The sequence below is a fragment of the Atractosteus spatula genome, chromosome 8 (assembly GCF_055471065.1).
Source record: "Atractosteus spatula isolate fAtrSpa1 chromosome 8, fAtrSpa1.hap1, whole genome shotgun sequence".
NCBI lineage: Eukaryota > Metazoa > Chordata > Actinopteri > Semionotiformes > Lepisosteidae > Atractosteus > Atractosteus spatula.
In genome coordinates, this window is record NC_142713.1 from 31436069 (window position 1) to 31454940 (window position 18872).

The 18872-nt window shown below is 37.9% G+C and overlaps 1 protein-coding gene across 1 annotated transcript in view; it reads left to right on the forward strand.

Annotated features, from left to right (window-relative positions):
* LOC148829417 (coiled-coil domain-containing protein 91-like) overlaps positions 1-18872 on the forward strand; it is a 158007-nt gene that overhangs the window by 52664 nt on the left and 86471 nt on the right. Inside the window, exons 4-6 of the mRNA XM_088923508.1 lie at positions 1672-1820; positions 2435-2608; positions 3121-3225. Coding sequence (XP_088779634.1) covers positions 1672-1820; positions 2435-2608; positions 3121-3225 — 428 coding nt within the window. The remainder of the gene's footprint in view (positions 1-1671; positions 1821-2434; positions 2609-3120; positions 3226-18872) is intronic.

The following is an 18872-nucleotide window of genomic DNA, read 5'->3' on the forward strand; positions in this document are numbered from 1 at the left end:
GAAAAGATATTCCCTTGTATTCCATCTTTTAGAAACTGTAAAGGTAGCACAAAACACAATTCAATGTTTTATGTAATGGTGAAGAAATGAAAGTCAAACAATGATTTGCATTACTGTCCATTGCAAACAATTATATATTTTACATGTTGCCAAATTGATCTAGGCTCTCCAGGCTTTATCTCTTTTTATTTCTGAATGCTGTTTTTTCCCCCCAATGCATTTAAGAGAAACATTACCAAAGTGCTGAGGTACAGAGGTATAGAGTTTCTACTTTAGTCACGTCTCAGTGTCGTTTTTGTACATTTTTGTACATTTTTTATGGAAAGAAATTACTTTCCAAACTTTTTGTATGAAAATGCAATATCAGCACATAAGAAAGCAAGGTTTAATTCAGAGTTAATGCATATGTGCACATTCAAACAAACATGCTCTGATTTCTGTTTTAGAGACACCACTAATACTGTAGATGACAAGCTAATATCTCTAGTCCAAAGATGAAGAGAATATGAATTGGTCAGCTCCGGTGTTTTCTTGCTAAAGGTCACAAGTCAATGTGTGATTGTGTTGGACTGATCAAACCCTGTGATACTAGATCTTAGGACCTTGTACGAAAAAAAATAGGAAAAATAAATCTAGACTCAAGTCTTGAAGAGGGGGAACTGTAAAACATATTTTTGGAGAATATTACTATTGCAGTAGTTGCAAAATACCATACAAGCAGATATGTGATTTAACAGTGTTTAGGGACTGGAATTTCAGAGAAGGTATTTGACCTTCCCTGTTGCGGTTTTGGACGCTTCAGCTTTGCTTTGGGCTGACCATTGGAAACCTGTCCATTAGCCTTCCTCTCCGGCCTCATGAATGACTTTGGAGTCCCTGTCTGGTAAATCAGCATTTTCAGCAGCAGCTCTGCCAAACTACACTGAACGCAGTTGCAATTTAAAAAAAAAAAGAGAATACTTTCTAACGAAAACAAATGTAGTCTTCTCCCAGCCAGTGTAAGTAGCTGGTATGAAAACCGAGCTGTCTGTTGAGGGAAAAGAAAAGGGATCCTTTTCAAGCACACTTCAGCAAGATTTCCACCGCTGTGCTTTTCTGCTGTCTTTTCCAAACGTTGCCCTCGGGGCTGTGCCCGGAGGCGAGGCTCAGATCATCACCTCGTAAATCCAGCAGGCCCCTTCTCTCCCCTCTTCGGCTGGTTCATGCAGCTTCCTCTCCTGGTGACCTGTGCAGAGATGGGGATTATGTGCAACAAAGACGTTTATGAAGTGGTGCTGAAGAAATTTTGATTTTGATTTTTTTTTTTTAAGACCAGCCAAAATAGTCAATAAAAGCTGTTACTCCTCTGAATTCACTATAAAATTAAAGTGGTAGCACAGAAGTTTGACCGTGTATTAATATGTTAAGTACTGTATGTATTCTTGTATCTGTATAAGCATTTTCTTTATCTGGAACTTCTTTCTGCGGCAGATCTTGTGAGATTTTAAATAGGCTTTGATTGAGCAGGTTTATATCATTTTGATCATATTAAATTAAAGTGATATTTTCCTGTGCTCAGTGCTATAGTCCCAGTCACTTGATCTTAGGACAAGTGATCAAGTGGGAACACTTCACTTTTTGATGTGTTTTTTTTTTTGTTTATTCTCCCCCTATGCTTTCTCGATTGTGCAGTTCCGGGGATGAAACTCTCCCAGAGTGCCCCTCCAGACCTCTCACTGGACCAGACAGCTGCCAGCTCTGTGATTCTTCTCTCAGGGCCCCTCCAGCAGTCTGACACCCCCGGCCCTGTCCCGGTCATCAGCGCTCAGGAGGAGCAGCAGGTATGTAATCCATCATGTTCGCTCTGCCAGTGGACAGCGGGAAACTCGGTAGCTCCCTGTCTCACTCGTAAGTGGAGAGAGGCTCTCTTCCATTTCTTTGTATCCTTCAGTGTGGACTACGGGGACCGCAGATTAAATCCCATTGCAAGGACAGGCCCAGACCCAGTACTGTCCACAGATTTGAGTGGTACTAACTGGTACATGCGACTCCCCCACCCTTGTGCAGCTCTTCTATACCCATCACTCTTATAGTTTAACACAGTATCCAGGGCCTCTCTTAAAAATTTAAAACTCTGTGCCTCTTTAGTATTAATATTCAGTGCCCCACTACATATATTACATTATAGCAAGTTAGGTTCTTTGGTTTTGGACCCTTACACACGCTTTTTAAGACTGTTTATTGTGATACCAGTAGTATTTGAATATCTTCTCATAGATGGTACAGTATTTGAAATCTAAAACAGTCAGTAGCTAGTCGGTATTGGAGTGAATGTAAGGATCTAGTCAGATACTGAAGCTCTCTTTACTGAAGTAAGAATGCAGAAGTACCATGTAGTAAAACAGTTGCTCCCAGAGCCCGAAATTAAAGTTATCACTCTACTGCTTGTGCTTAGGCTTTTCCCGTTCCTTGTGAGGACTCCCTATCTGCTGCAGAATCAACTGTTACTTCTCAGAAGGGTAGTGTGTCATCACTGTCATGGGAAAGTCAGAAGCAGCTCCAGCAAACACTGTCCAGTCTGCAGTCTAAACTTTCTGCCACTGAAGAAGAAAAATCCTGGATCAAAAAGGTAAATGGGCACCACTTTATGTATATAACAAGAATACACTTTAATGGATGTTTAGGAGTCTACATTGTAGACCTGTCCAACCTTGTTGTGTCGATGGGACAGATATTGGCAAGACGATTATGGTCTTGCACACTCCAGGGTAATATGCTTTTTGTTACTTGGGCAGCACTGGAGATTTTTGCACATTAGCTTATAAACCTGTATGATTAAATACTTTTAATACCAAACACTGTTGTTGGCAAAATACAGACCCATAAATGGGTGATATTCCCCATGGTATTTCATGACATTTCAAAATTTTCCTCCTGATGAATTCCTCATTTGATGTACAGTACATTTGAAATCTGCAGTAACTTTCAGGACAGTGTGCAGGGGTCATAGCTATATTTGAGACACATGTTGGAAACATTTGGAAGAGTTATAGTTTTATTTCTTTTAAAAATGTTAATTAAGTAATTCATTGAAAAAGACCAGGAAAGATTCAGTCCGTACCCTTTTGTTGCTGCTTGCAGGATCTCGAGGAGATGATGGAAAAGCATGCCAAATTAGAAGAAGAGTTTCTGAAAGAAAAGGAGACAGAAGCAGAGGCTCACAAAAGCCGCTATGCAGACCTCCAAGTAAGACTGGCACCTAAACACACATTTCAGGGTTTTCTCCTTTTTAGTTGTATAGAATACAATATTAAGTTCACCCAATATTTTTATTTTTTAATGAGCCTTGAGTGAATTAAATGCTAGAATTTTTTACATTTAATCAGGCCTAACCGATGTCTTTGGACTGAGTGACCTTACAGCTTTTCGTCTATGCACTGAATAACCCCTTTCCCGTAACACAAGACACCTACAGTAGTTTGCTGTACCTAATTAATAACAGAACAAGCCTTTGTTATGTGGAAATCAGTGTGTGGGCATACATACCTGAGGTTGGTGAGGGAATCAGCCTTATCATCTGTTAATAAGGGCTTCCCTTCACACTAGACATAGCAAAACAGATTGCTGTATGTGGGACAGAAAAAGGCTTTAACTTCATAATCCATCTTGTACTTTTACTCAAAAGTGTGGTAATTTCCATCTGTCGGTGATGATAGGTTGGTGTAAAATGCCTGTCTTAGGCTGCCAGGTGTTATACTTCTTGCCAGCATAGCTCATTTTAAAACTGTAACCATTATTGTTGCTGTTTGGAACCAATATTTAATTTTTAGGCATCTTATTTCACCTTATGTTTGTTTCTTTATGGACCAGGCTACCATGCAAGGATTTGGTTTCTCAGACTAAAATCTTGGAGACTTTATCTCATTATTGCTTTACACCTGTTGCAGTTGTTTTCAGAGCTTGCCTTTGACGTCCCAGATCACACAAAATAATCATGTCTACTTCAAAATTTTTATTAGTAAATTGGTATCTTTCTCCATTTTTGTTTGTCACTCTGCCTCATATATATTGCATATACACATCCTTGCCATGTGCAGAGGGTATATCTTTGTTTACAGTGTATGTTCACAAGAATTAATAGAGTGATCAGTTTTATAAGAGAAGAGAACCAAATCTGTAGAGCCTATTTCTTAATTATTAGTGTAATTGTGTAATACTATATAAGGGCTCTTGGGGAAAGACACCTACATATCATTGCAAGACGTAACAATGGGAAAAAAATCTTTGATTGTGAGTGCTAACCACAACCTTTGTTCCATGTAATTTTGGTCTGTTTGCTTTGTAGAGGTTAATGTGTTACAAAATGCATAGCTGACATGGTTCAACACTTCCACAAGTAATTAAAAAGTGCTAAAGGCATCTTTTTACAGTATCTTCAACCTACCACAGACTCTGCATTCTCTCTAGCGGACTAAATGGAATTTGATTCACCACTTCAAAACGGAGCAAATGCCAGTATCTTTATATGGAAGAGCCCTTGAAGAAATGGAACATATTCTGCTGTTTTCTTTACTTGCAATATGTTGGTCCACATTTTAATTCTGAAATGGGAAAACTTTGTAAGCTAGTGTGAAGATTTTATTTTCAGCTGAATGAAATCCCAATAACTGAAAATTGCTCCAGGTTTAAAATTAGGAACCACAGTATATGTGATGTAATACAGTTCCATTTCACAGGATTATTTTTTTGTTATGTTATGGTCTGACCTGGAGATAGAGCTGGTACAAATAGTGCTTATGATTTAATTTGCTGAAACATGCAGAATAAAGGCATATGATTTCTTGAAAAGGAACAAGTAATAGGTTTATTCCATGCTGAAAAAAAGAAGAAAGAGAACACAACGTTTCGGCCGTGGAGCCTTCTTCAGGTGTGAGCAACCTCACACCTCACACCTGAAGAAGGCTCCACGGCCGAAACGTTGTGTTCTCTTTCTTCTTTTTTTCAGCATGGAATAAACCTATTACTTGTTCCTTTGCAGCCTACGCATGCTGACGCAGCTACCCACCTGATTTCTTGAAAGATAACCGAAAAAATAAGTAATGCTAAAAATAGGATTGTGCATTTGTACATTGTCTTGGTTTTTTGTTTTTGCTGTTACTGTATATGCAAACTATATGAACCTGGTACATACTGTACCTGGAAAGATGATTTCCATGGAATTGTTTACATAGGAAGATTGTTCTATGCATGTTTTGAGTTGCAGCATTGGAAGTCATAATAGCAAATTATGTTATAAAGATCTGGAGAAAAAGAAAGTGCATAAGAGACTAGAAAAAAGAGAAGAGATCTTTATTTTAAGGCTATGATGTTAACATTGTTGTTTCTATAAACAAAGTATATTTTTTGTAGCGATAGGTAACCTACCCAATACCCCATACCAAAGCTTGTGCTTATGGCATTTCATGTTGTCTGTTTAAAGCTTCTTGAAGAAGAAAAAAGACATGATTACTAATACAATGCCAGATGCTGGGAAGTAAATTGTATTAAGTGGTTAAACCATTAGGCATGTTACTATACCTTCACAAATATAATGATCAATGCAAATAATATACTGAGCACCAAAACAAATAAATCAGTATGTGTGTATGTTTTTATAAAACTAAAGCATATGGATTTTAGATATTTATTAAACATATAAATTTGGGTTTTATTTGGCTGAATTGATCATTCACGACTGGCAGTGATTGCTGCTTGAGCACTAAATCACCACATCAATGAGAGTGGACTTAGCACAAGTGATGAGGTAATTTTACTTGTCCAGGTGGTATGGGCACATTTCATAATAGAAAATCAAGATAGAAAAACACATACAAGAACCAATATGCTCAACTTATCAGGAGAACAGCTCCTTCCTGCCATCAGTACGTTGGAAGCTGGACTAGGTTGGTGCACTGTAGCTCATGGTCTGGAGTTTATACAGACAGCAGTTTCTAAAATTGGCAAGACATTGCAAGCAACTTATAGACCACATAAAGTATGATATAGTATATATAAATGTTAGGCCACAGTGCAGGAGAGCTCATCGAGATTGAAGCAGGATTTCAATGTGATGGTGTGGGCAGGAGTGTCTTGTCGCTGCAGAGCTCCACTTGTGGTGAGTGACAGAACCCTGATAGGACAGAGCGATGTTGATCACGTCCAGGGACATCTCTCCTTCCTGAGGGCTCATCCTGATGTGACGTTCAAGCAGGACAGTGCATGTCCTCACACTCCATGTGTAATGATGGTTTTCATGTGAAGAAGAGAATGTTACTGTTATGCTGTGGACGCCCTGTTTGTCAGACTTCAGCTCCAGTGAACATTTATGGGATGATCTGGGCCAACTGAGGGCTTAGTGACCAGTGAACAGGTAAAAGTTTGCCTAGGTTGTACTGGAGGAAAGGAACAGACAAGAACACAAAAAACCTATGTCAGACATGTACAATTTACTGTACTGTATATTTCTTCCAACTGTGGCCACACAGATTACTAGTCTGTGGCTTTCACAGTAGAGCTCCTGTTGATCAACCCTGTTGATGACATATACTTGGTTTTTCAGACTATCTGCAGTCTGCTTAACTTTTTGTAATTGAAGCCCAGATGGTCTTTGCAGTCAAATGTAAAACTGAAATCCCACATATCCTGTCTAGACTGAGAAAAAGAGAGTAGTATAGGCACATTTCGTGTCATTGTGCCACATTGACACTTGCTGAGGACTAGTGTGGTAAAGCCCAGTGTAAATGTCTTTGGCTAAACTCCTCTAGTCTTTCACTGTTTGCATTCCCTGATCAGGTATGTCATTTGAAAAGGAAGGTTTCTGCAGTGTAACTAGATTAAAGTACATTCACTAATATTTAGTCTCTCTGACTCACATATACTTAAAAGCAGTGGAGGAGACATTTAAATTGAGCAAACCACATTAGATAAAAATAAGAAAAAGACACATTTGGCAATAGTATAATCCTTACAAATCACTGGAAAACGTACCAAAAGGTTAAGAGAGGGTTTGAGAAAAATCTTAAAACAGATTTCTAAAATTCAGTGCATCCACATTTCAAATTCCTTATTGTACTTTAGCAGAATGAAAAGTAAATGCAGTTTGTTTAGTTAGAAATAGGATACATTTACAAAAAAGCACTAAATTTCCCACACTGATTGATTCTTCTGAAAAAGAACTGTCAATATCCTATCCTGTGTAAATTTGTTAAATCTGAGTTTGCTAATGCAATGTGGCTAAAATAGCCTGTTTGCAGCATCATATAAGGTAGAGGTACCAATGACATTGAAAGACACAAAGGAACAAATCTTAAAAGTAAAAAAGGGTAAAATGTTTTGAAGAAGACGTCATTGCATATTTTTCTATTTTTAGCATGGAATTAACTCATACTCACTACTTTGCGGCTTAGATACTGACAGATCCCCATTCAAACCTTTTATGGGAGAATCATAAAATATTTTTGTCGACGTTTTACTTTCAAACAGTGTATTGGTTTGCACCAAAACTACAAATGGACCTCTTTCTTAAAAAGTCACAATATTATTGATGGGTTTTAAAATTAGTATCATGGTTTACCAATTCAATGGCAAATCTGAAGCTCTGTTAGAGGTATTTCACTTGGATCTGAAGTCAATTTTAATTAACACAAAGAGATGTGTACAGTTAGTGTGACAGGCTTTATCAGGTCCTTTGGATTTTATATCATAATTAACTAAATCTACTCATAACCTTTCTGCTGTGGGAGACATTTCTGGGACAGCAGTTTAATTAATTAAAGATTTGTAACTAAACCTGTTATACTACTCTAGTAATTTAATGTGGAGAAGTGTTGATGTCTTTAGAAAGAAGTACATTTTGTGTCCCTCATTTTATAGCTATCCGTTTGGAATAACAAATTGCAAATCAGCACTCCATCCTTTGTATAAGCTCTGGAAAAATAAATGCTTATGTGTCATCTGAGGTATATTCTTTGACAAGAAATGCACTTCTGTTTGCACTGACTCCTAAATGTCGGACAGCACATTTTATGACAGTCCAAACCCCGACCCTGCTCTCAGTGATAACATGCAGTCTCTTGTGCTTACTGCACACAGTGTCAAGGTTTGTCAAGCTGAGCTCTAAGCCAGGGTTTCCTGATTAGATTCCACTTCACCTCATACCAGTCGTGCTCTGTGAATAATGCACTGCTTCCACGAGCTTGCAATAAGTTAACGTAACAGCCTATAGGTTGTATAATACCTGCTGAGATCTTCAGACCACCCATACTCGATGAGTCACATGGGCTCTGCAACAGTTTACTTTTTAAATCCAAGAATGGAGATGCAGACAGCCGCTGCATCATTTATTTTCAAGAATTAGTCATGAATCTGTAAACTTGGGGCACTCATCACCTGACTGGCCCACAGCATGAATTCTCCACCTGATGTGAAGTGGCCAGTGTGGTGTTTCTTATGTCTTGGCTTGTGGCTGTGGGCTGTGCGATTGTGTACCGGGGAGTAAAAGAAAAGGAAGCGTGGCCTGAGCCATTCAAGGCACTTGAGCCATTTGTCTATTAATGCATCACAGGCTTCACAGCCCCATACCAGAGGTTCACCACTGATTAGAACAGATGCAAGTCCCTCACCAGCAGCACGTGCAGATTTCCCAGGGGCCACAGGGGTGCCTGTGTCACTGAGAGTTGAGAGAACCCTGGCGGCCTAATCTCACTCTGCCCTAGCAGCACTCAGCGAACTGGGGAAGGGCGATCACGGTCAGCTATTGAAATGACCCGGGTTTGAACCCATTGTCATATGGATGAACCTTCTGCTGGTCGAGTGCCTTTACCAATTCAGCCGATTCAGGGTCCCCTGCAGCGTGATTTTTAAGGTGAACCATTTATCACTGACACTCATCATTTCATTTCATTATTTGCGATTTCAAATACCAGTCCTGTCAAGTTGCCAGTCAAGGGTAGTTTCCCTCAGGTTAGGCAGTGGATCTGCCTCTCATTGCGCCAACCTCTGAACAACTGGTGATCAGAAGGTTACTACTGACGGTGATGAGGACTCAGATTTCACTTTCTTTTTTTGGCACAACACTGAATTTCAGTACCTGGTGGGTGTTAATGCAAGGGTCACGTCAACAGACCTTGAAGAGTTTTTACCCTGTCTTGCTCATGCCTCTGGTCTATTCTTCAGCACATTGTCTCCTTAAATCATCGTATATATCAAGGCAGTCATCTCAGTAGTACAGACATTTGCCTGCTTTTAATGCTTTTTTATTTTTATAGATTGACACTTTCACTTTTAAAGTGGTTATTTTGCTAGTAATGCAAAATTATGGTGTTGGAATTCTCAAAGCCAATGGGTTGAAGACAACAGCTCTTTAGTCCAATGCTTTATGGTTCTTTTCCTATACAGCTTAGAGCAACAAAGTGCAATAGTTCAAATTTTCATGTTATTATGTTGTTTTGCAGTCCACATATAAAAAGTTGAGTCAATTGGTGATGCTGTGGGGTATTATTATGTATTAGTTAAACACTCTGGGAATATTCTTTTCCCACCCAGTGTTATCTCAGTAGGTTCATTGTGGCTGACTTCGTGGGGAGTGCTGTGTTTTTCCAAGGCTATGAAGACAGTCATGCACTTCACTATTACCTTGAAAGGCATTTCTTTGAAATACAATAAACTCACATTTGTGTGGAGAGCTTAAATGTGGCAGAGTTTTCCCATTCAGCCTGACCACATCAAGAATGCACTTTTCCATTTCCATCCCAACAGGTAATTTTTACAAGTCATTCGCTGCCATGGAATTTACTTTGGCATTTTTTAATACACCTCCTCTGCATAAGCAGAACTGTCTACAGTCTGCCGTTATATACGTTTGTGCTATTTATCCTTTTCACATTTGTCTAAGAAACACATATTTTTGTTCTTCTTTAATTGAAATACACTCTTCATTTGAAATACATTATTAACAGGTGCTGTATACATTATGACTGTTGCTGCAAGATCTTTACAATTGTGTATTTTTAATGGGACTCTGTTCAGCATCTGAAATATTTTATATAAAACAAAAATTCAGTGACTGAAACCTATATTATTTGCCACCAAAGTCACACTCCAGTTCCAGACAGATTTGTACAGATGAACACAGCGTGCATCCTGATAGACTGTATCCTTTTCCGGTCCTTGTGTGCTTCTCAATTGGCAAGGGAACCATACTGTGTATGTATGACTGATCTACTCAGCTACTCAGTGACCGACTTACTACAGAGTGCGTACTTCAATTAAACTGAGGAACCAAAAAGCTAAAAGATATGCTGAAAGAAAACAGTTTTTTTTAATTGCCAAGTTTACTGATTTTTTTTAAACTTCAACACTTATTTTGGCCAATTTTGATTTATATATATTAAGGGGACACACAAGGTCTTCAAAAGGACAAACCATGTTGTGGGATTAAAAAAAAAAGAAAATCACAGGGAAATATGCACAGTATGAGAAATACAACCTTTGCTATTAAGTTGAGGACTGGTAGAAACCAAACTGGTGGCACCTCTGGATCTCTATCATTACCTAGAGCTTTTTTTTTTTACCGGAGTAGGGTTTTAAATGTGCTTGTAATGGTTAGCTCTCTAGCTGATTTCATTGCTTTCTGTTCTGTGCATTGGACAGTGCCACTGGTTCTGAACACAGCCAGACTAACAGGATTTCTGAGAGACTGTGAAGTCCAAGCTGGCATGCACGAATCACCCGGTCTTCCAGTGTAAATAGCATGTGTCATACCCCTTGTGTTCAGTTTATAATCTCCCACTGAGCAGTAAGAACCTCCACCATGTGGGAGGAATTTTACCAAGCAATGAGTCAGAACTTTTTTGTACCTTTGCCTCATCATGTTTCAGGCATCTTTTTCTCATTTTTAACGTTAAAACTGGCAGTATTCTTTCAGTTCTGTACTTCTTCATTACCTAAAAATGGGAGAAAATAGACCAGAATTTGGCTGCAGGCTGTGTGTAGTTGACTGTCAAAAGTATGAGTAACTTTCCTTCTTTGAGATTGAAGAAGAAGCAAAAAAGTGAACAACCTGCAGTATTAAAATTATTATTGCTCCGTAAGTGGTGAATCTGTTTTGATTAAGATTAAGATCACTTTATTAGCCATATACAATTTCTTGCATTAGGAATTTGTCTTTTTGCACACCCCAGCTTGCTCTCCATGAGACACACAGACACACAGATGGAGAGAGAGAGAAGCTTGGGGTCAGAGTGCAGGGTCAGCCATTTATACAGCACCCCTGGAGCAGCTGGAGTTAAGGGCCTTGTTCAGGGGCCCAACAAAGTAGGATTCCTCTGCCGGCCACAGGATTTGAACCGACAATCTTCCAGCCAAAGGCGCAGTCCCTTAGCCACAGTGCTAGTAGCAAGTAATAGAAGTTAATATATTTAAGTCACATTATATTATTAATGCTTAGAGTACATGACTTGAGATCAATGTTGAGAAAAGGTAGCTGTGATGATTTTGCATTATTAGTTAGTGAAGGTGATTATTTAATTCTGACAACAGCTGGTTAACTTGAGAATGTGAAGTCTGCTACCCTTGCAGGGGCAGTCTGATTGATTGCCTTACCTCCAGCAGTCTGTGGTTTAGATTTGTCTCGAAATTTTAAAGTCAAGCAGTATTCATAGAAAAGCCATCAGATGTTTGCAGTCATATGCACGTTTAATATTGAGATCAGTTCAGCTATTTAAAATCACTATTTTTAATTTGCTCGCCAGCCTTGTATTGTATAAAGAGGTTAGAAAATGGGTGAGTGAATGGGCGGATTTTTAAGCTTAAGTAATGAAAATCAGTCCATTTACAGTATGTTTATCATACGTGTTATTTCTTTGTTTTCTCATTTGTACCTTGTAACTTGTGCCCTACGACTCTTTTGCACCTTGTAATCTGATTATCCAGGGATGTCTGCTTAGTTGCGGCTATAAGAGATGCATTCTTTATGATAATAATAATAATAATAATAATAATAATAATTCCTTACACTTATATAGCACTTTTCTGGACACTCCACTCAAAGCGCTTTACAGGTAATGGGGACTCCCCTCCACCACCACCACCAATGTGCAGCACCACCTGGATGATGCGACGGCAGCCATAGTGCGCCAGAACGCTCACCACACATCAGCGATCAGTGGGGAGGAGAGCAGAGTAATGAAGCCAATTCATAGATGGGGATTATTAGGAGGCCATGATTGGTAAGGGCCAATGGGAAATTTGGCCAGGATGCTGGGGTTACACCCCTACTCTTTTCCAGAAATGCCCTAGGATTTTTAATGACCACAGAGAGTCAGGACCTCGGTTTTACATCTCATCCGAAGGACGGCGCCCATTTACAGTATAGTGTCCCCGTCACTATACTGGGGCATTAGGACCCACATGGACCGCAGGGTGAGCACCCCCTGCTGGCTCCACTAACACCTCTCCCAGCAGCAACCTTAGTTGCTTAGTTGCAACATAAAAACAATCTTTGAATGGTGCTGTTAAAAAATGGATTGCTTACTGCTGATTTGATTTTTTTCCCCAGGCATGTATCATATTTAAGACAAGTGCCAAGAAAACAACACAAAAAACATTTCAAACACTGTTGGTAACTACTAATGTCATGAGTTTGAGGGTTTGTAAAACATTACACGAGGCATATATCAAAAATGTTCTGGCACACTGTGTTATAAATGCAAAATTTCAAGCACACAGAACCAGTACTGTGCCATAATATTGAAACATTTGAATATAAAATTAGCTAAATCTGAAAACATGTAAATTAATTGTGTTTTCTTGTATTGTTCAATGTAAGTGCTCACTGAAAAAATGCCGCAAGCATCACTATGCATTCTGGCAGCTGTATTTCACACAATCATTTAATGAGCTGTTTACAAGAGGAAATCACAAGTATGTATGCTTAAGAGCCCTGTGTGGTCTACCTACAGCATGAGGTCATGAAAAAAAAATAAAACCAGCTAACTGGGGGCGAAGTTATTCATCAGCTGCCTCCGCAACCCATCGTCTGGTAAAAGCAAGAGAGGGTAACACTTCAGTACCAGACTTGACTGAGGAGCTCCCTTGTTTGTCCTGCCTTTTTTTAAAAAAGAACAAAAGGAAAAATAATAGCTGTAAAAAATAGCAGTGTTTCTGTGTAACCTCAATTTCTGCTGCTTATGGAACCTCTTGGCTGTCTTTAGGGTGGAAACAAGAGGTCACAGTAAAGTCTCCCATGTGTATTTTTTTTATTGCCTGAATCCAACTCAGAACTAGTAATTTCAGTCTGTCTGGTTTGGGCTGTTTGCCCGTAATCTTGTACTGCGAAGTGCAAAGAGGTCAAAACAGAATTTACTATTGGTTCCTTTTATATATAATTTTCCAAAAGAAAAAAAATATTTATTTAAACTGTTTTAGCATGAGAAACGTTACCTCTGTATCCCTTGTGTACAGAGCAATAATACACACATCACAAACACTACTGATGGTATATGACAGCAAGATGTTATAAAAACACTGTCTCATATAGAGTTCTACTGTAGTGTGTTATGCTGTAGTTGTCATAGGGATAGTGTTGTTTACTCAGTGTAACTATTTTTTCACTATTGATAGAAATGTATTTTACAATTGAAACACATTATTAAGCATTTTTCATGTGCTCATTCCTTCATTCAACTAGTCATAGACAAAATATGTCTTTCTTTCACATCAGAATTAATCTTTACTTATTCCTCCTGTCAATTAACAGCCTAAAGAGCTGATTAAAATGTTACTGTACATTCAATTAAATTCCAAAAATCAAAGCCTTCTTGAGTGTTCCAATTTTGAATAATATATTTCTAAAACAAGACAGATATACTGCACATTAGTACATTAATATATTATGGCATATTAAAGTCACTACATTTTTCCTTTCAGTTTGCCAGTATGAAAGGTATCTTTTAGAGGTTAGAAAATCCCAACTCTCTGGGTAATAATGTTACTTAACACAAACAAATTACTTTTTTTCTTATACAGAATGTGATTGGTATAAGAGACCACAACACATCCCTTCTGTTGAAAAGACTTTTCCAGAACTGCTTTTCTCTTCATGACAATAGATAAATGTTACTTCAACGAAATCATACTTTAATGCCTAGTGTCTAATTGGTGACAAAGCTGAGAAATGACCTAACTCGTTATAAAGGGTTGGAGATTTGAACTCTTACTTATAGTTGTAGCTCATAGCCACTCTTATGGTAGTGGTGCACCCTTCTAGATGGACCTGTGGAATGGGAGTCCTCTAGGAAAAGTAATGGTGATGGTGACAGTGGTCATCTGTTATTCAGGCATTTGTTTAAATTGAGGTCTTGGCTACTTGGTCATTAACATTAATATCAGAAATGGGTATTCACCTCAGTGCCCTTGATAAGTTCTACCCTAGGTTTGCATAATATAGGGTACATAAAGTTCTCACTTAATTCAGCTGGTGAGGCAAATTCACATTTCTCTATCAGATCTACAGTGTAGTAGGCTGCTGCAGTAGATGCAATGGATGCCCTCCATTATAAATGTAAGGGATTATTATAATTATTATTTTTATTGAAATCTTAAGGTAGAAAACATTTAAAAAAACATTCATATGATTAATTAAAATTAACTAACTGGCAGTTATTTAGTCAGTGTGTGTTAATATTTATAACAAAACTCTTTACCTCTTGGAAAAGTACAGTTGTTTTGTGTAAAATTAAAAAAAAAAACATCTTAACACATTCAGGCATTACTAGTTATGTTACCATCATTGATGTCAGGGCTCAGGCACAGACATGATCATGTAAAATTATTTTTTTTACATCAGAAACGTCTGTTGTCGAGGAGCTGGATATGGTATCACAAGTCCCCTCTTGGATATTGGTCATTTCTGCATTGTGAAAAGTTGTGTAACCTTCTTATTACACAGTGGGAGTCATAAAAATTCTGACTACAATAAATTACACATACCGAGAAAAAATTGCTATGTAACACAATTTTCTATGCAAGCTCTGAGGAAACTCCATCAACTACACTTAATATACTTTAAGATCAGTCAGTGACACAAGAATAATATCATTAGCAGCTTCAGTCAGAGATGGAGAAGCGTACACTTTGCATCTGTTTATAGTAAAATTAAGGAACCTTTAATCTAAAGTCAATGGTTTTACTTTTCTTTTTCATGCACAAATGTCATTCAGAATTCACAGACTGAGCTTGTCATGACAAAGTCAGATATAATCAATGTCACTGTTAATTATGCATTCTTTTACACTCCATAAATCATTTTTATGATTTATATTTTGCTTGTTAAGATTCTGACTATACATTCATAAAAATACTGTACCCTATTTTGGAAGAAGTGTTTTCTAAATCTACTGCTTGTGGTGTTCTGTGATGCATACAGTAAGTACAATCTGCAGTTTGGTACTATAAGTTAAGTATTTCTTTCAATTTTTATTTGTACACCCAAACTAAACCTAACTTTCCAGATATGTCACTAGGAAATAAACTATAGCCTCAATACACTGCCCTCTTATGGTGAAATACACTAGATGAAAAATTAGAAACCAACTCTCTCATATAGATTTGCATTTTCACCACCTTTAACATGATAGGGTTTTTGCCATATGCCCTTGTTCATGTGGGTAATATGTGCAAACTATGTTTCATTTGTACTCCGTGATCGATTTTGTCTCATTTCTAAATAACTACTTCAGCTCTTATAAAGGGAGCACACAGGTGGTCCATTGTGACAGGCAGACTAATTGCAGAAAAGCAGAAAGCAGACTGAACAATCCTTCATGGTTTTCCTGATCTCATCTGCCCCATTCAGTATTGTAAGCAACATCAGGAAAACATTCTCTGTGGTTTGCATCAGTGTCTCAGACTTTCACAGACGTTCATCCTAAATACCACAAGAATCACAAAGCTTATATAGCATGTCCTACTGTTACTGTTACTGACTTGACCAGACTACTTACATGATCACATGTCAGAATAATAATATTATAAATTCCAGTGTTTTCTTTGTACTGCATGGAGTCTGTGTTTTTAAATGGGTGTGAAAGTGTGCAAAAACACGCATAATTTCATGCATATTTCTAAACTCCTTAAAATCCCATACTCTTTCTATGCAAGGCCAATTCAAATTTCAGCAATGGAAAATTATGGTTTAGGCAAAATTCACACTCTAAGAAAACTAATTGGCAGTGAATACATTTTAAGGTACTATAAGTGTAAATTGTTATAATGGTCAGCCCTGTACCCTTTTGATCTATTCTTAAGTGTCTTGTTTACGGGATGGGTATCTGTCCACCAATAGAATATTATTTATATAATCGAGGACAGAAGGGTTGAATGGCAGTGGAAAAAAAATAATGTTTTGAGAGATAAGCCTCAGATGTTGTAAGTTCTGAAGGATAACCCACTCTATAATAATTCCACACAGACAAAACTGAAACACGGATGTGGCTCAGGAATGAGTAAAAAGAATAACGGAACACCACAAAAAACAGTGATATCGGGAAAACAGTTGCACACATATTACAAGCTACACAAATCAAAACAGTCTCAAGAAAAGTCCCATGCAGAAAAATGGTGCCAAATCTTCTAGAGTCCAAGTTAAAACAAAAATGCAGGGACAGCGCCAGCCAGTGTATGACAAAAATAAAAGTAACACTGACGGTGTGCATAAGTCCAGCCACAGGGGAGAAAAGAAAAGAAAAAAGGAAAGGTCTCAACAAGTTCTAAGTGTTGCAGTGAGGAAAGTCACCTCAAAGCTATCCAGACTTCCAAAAAATAATTCAAAATGTGTAAAAACAGTAGTTTTTGAAAGATTGGTCCTTTTACAGACTCCTACCTGTAAACTGGAAAGTAAATACCATTAGATACTGGAAGCATGAAATCAGAAATTACAAGGAAATAAATGCTATAAAGTCACAGGAAAAAAAACTGTGTCCCTTCCTGTTTTATTAAATTTTCATGTTTTGAAGTAATTCTTGTCAGGGTGATTCACAAACTTTCTCCTTAATGGAAGTAACAGCCCCCACCCCATAACAAGACCAGCAATTTAAAGGGATGTTTTCCTGGCTTTTTTGAAAGAGCAGTAAAAAAAAAAGCTAAAGTCTAAAAACGGTACTGTTTCTCGAAACAAAACGTACTTTATAGACACGTCCTGTCCAGGAAAAGTGGTGCCTCCGCAAAATTATGTCACAGGTGTTACATAGTCTCCCCCCAATTAATGCTCAAAATAGGAATTTAAAGGGATATTTTCCCAGCTTTCTTAAAGGGGTGGTAACACAATAGCTGAAGTATGATAATGGTATGGTTTCTTGAAAAAAAACATATGTTTTAGACACCTTCTGGCCAGGAAAAATGGTGCATAGGAACCACCTCAAATAATGTAACAGGTGTTACAGTATGATTTTAACAGTTTCGCTAAAGCACGAAAGCAATGACAGTAAGTATGATTATATGTGATATGGGAGCATGACTGGTGCAATTAATTGAATGAATATAATTATTCACTTTTTGAATTTAAGTTTAAGTTTTATTCATTCAGTTGGCTTTAGAAAGTAAAGGTGCTTATGTTAATATATTGGTTTTGAATTTCATTACTACGTTGTGACAATTTATAATAATGTGTCTCAGTCTACACTCTATTGTAGCCTGTGTTCCGCGTGAAGTATTTTAGTTTGTCAAGCCTTGTATCTGTAAAATGAAGGCACGTAACTTAACTTGAAGTGTGGTACACAGAAATGTCACTGTGTTGTCAGTGCCTGTCAAAGGTCTATGTTGCTTTAACTCAAACCTTTAAAAGATGTTTTTTCCTACATTTTTTTTCTCCAAAGCTTAAATACACACACTTAATTTCAAACCGCCTGTTCATCATTTAGTGACAGGGGCGTCACTTGCAGCACCCTTGGTGGGCCAGGTGTGCAGTTAGGCTGCAAAGTGTTGCCAAGGCCTGCTGGCACTAAGAGTCAGGCCATGGAAAGTTCTGGAATGTGTCTGCGCTGGCTTGGACCTCATCAGTCTCGGTGTTGGTTTTGCCTCCAACTGTTTCTTTACAGTTACACTGAACACTCTGCTGCTGAGGCCAAGATTAGTTTGCTGCTTACAGTTGGCAGCGTGCATTGTCGGCCACACACATACACACCCACACACCCACATGTACACATCCACCCGCAAACAAAGATACACACATTCATCGGCACAAATATGCTGCACACCTAAAGTCAGACAAACAGAGAGAAAGATGAGGACAGGTAAAGCAGTTATAAGACTGGTCAAGGTAAAAAGATATTTAAAGGCACAGAAAGTGGAAGGTGGTTAAGGTAACAAAGTTAATACGTTTTCCTCTCGTTGAATACATTCAAAAAGGAGCTTTTATTGCTATTTTGTGATTTCCTTCTTTCTGTTTTTTAGTGCTTCATTCAAAAATAAAAATGAACAAGCACAAGAACAGGCCCTTGAATGTGAAATCTATTGCTCAGGATAAAACAGTGTCTAGCCCATCCGTAAAAATTAATAGCCAAAATGCTACCCATAATGATTAAGTTATTAACATGGTTCTTAAAGACCTACATTGGCTAGTTTAAAGGCAGATAGGCCTGTCAAAAAAAATCACAATTGACAGGCCCACACAGATGCAGATGTGTTCATAGTCAGAGATTCCCTTTTGTGTTTCTCTAAAATGTTACAAAATTGTGTGATAAATCCTGGACCCAACAATGTTTAGACTGTGTGTTGAACATGAGGCTCTGACCTATAAAATAATATTTTTAATGGTTTCCAAACTATTTTGTATTTGTTGTTTTCTTTTAATTGCTTTT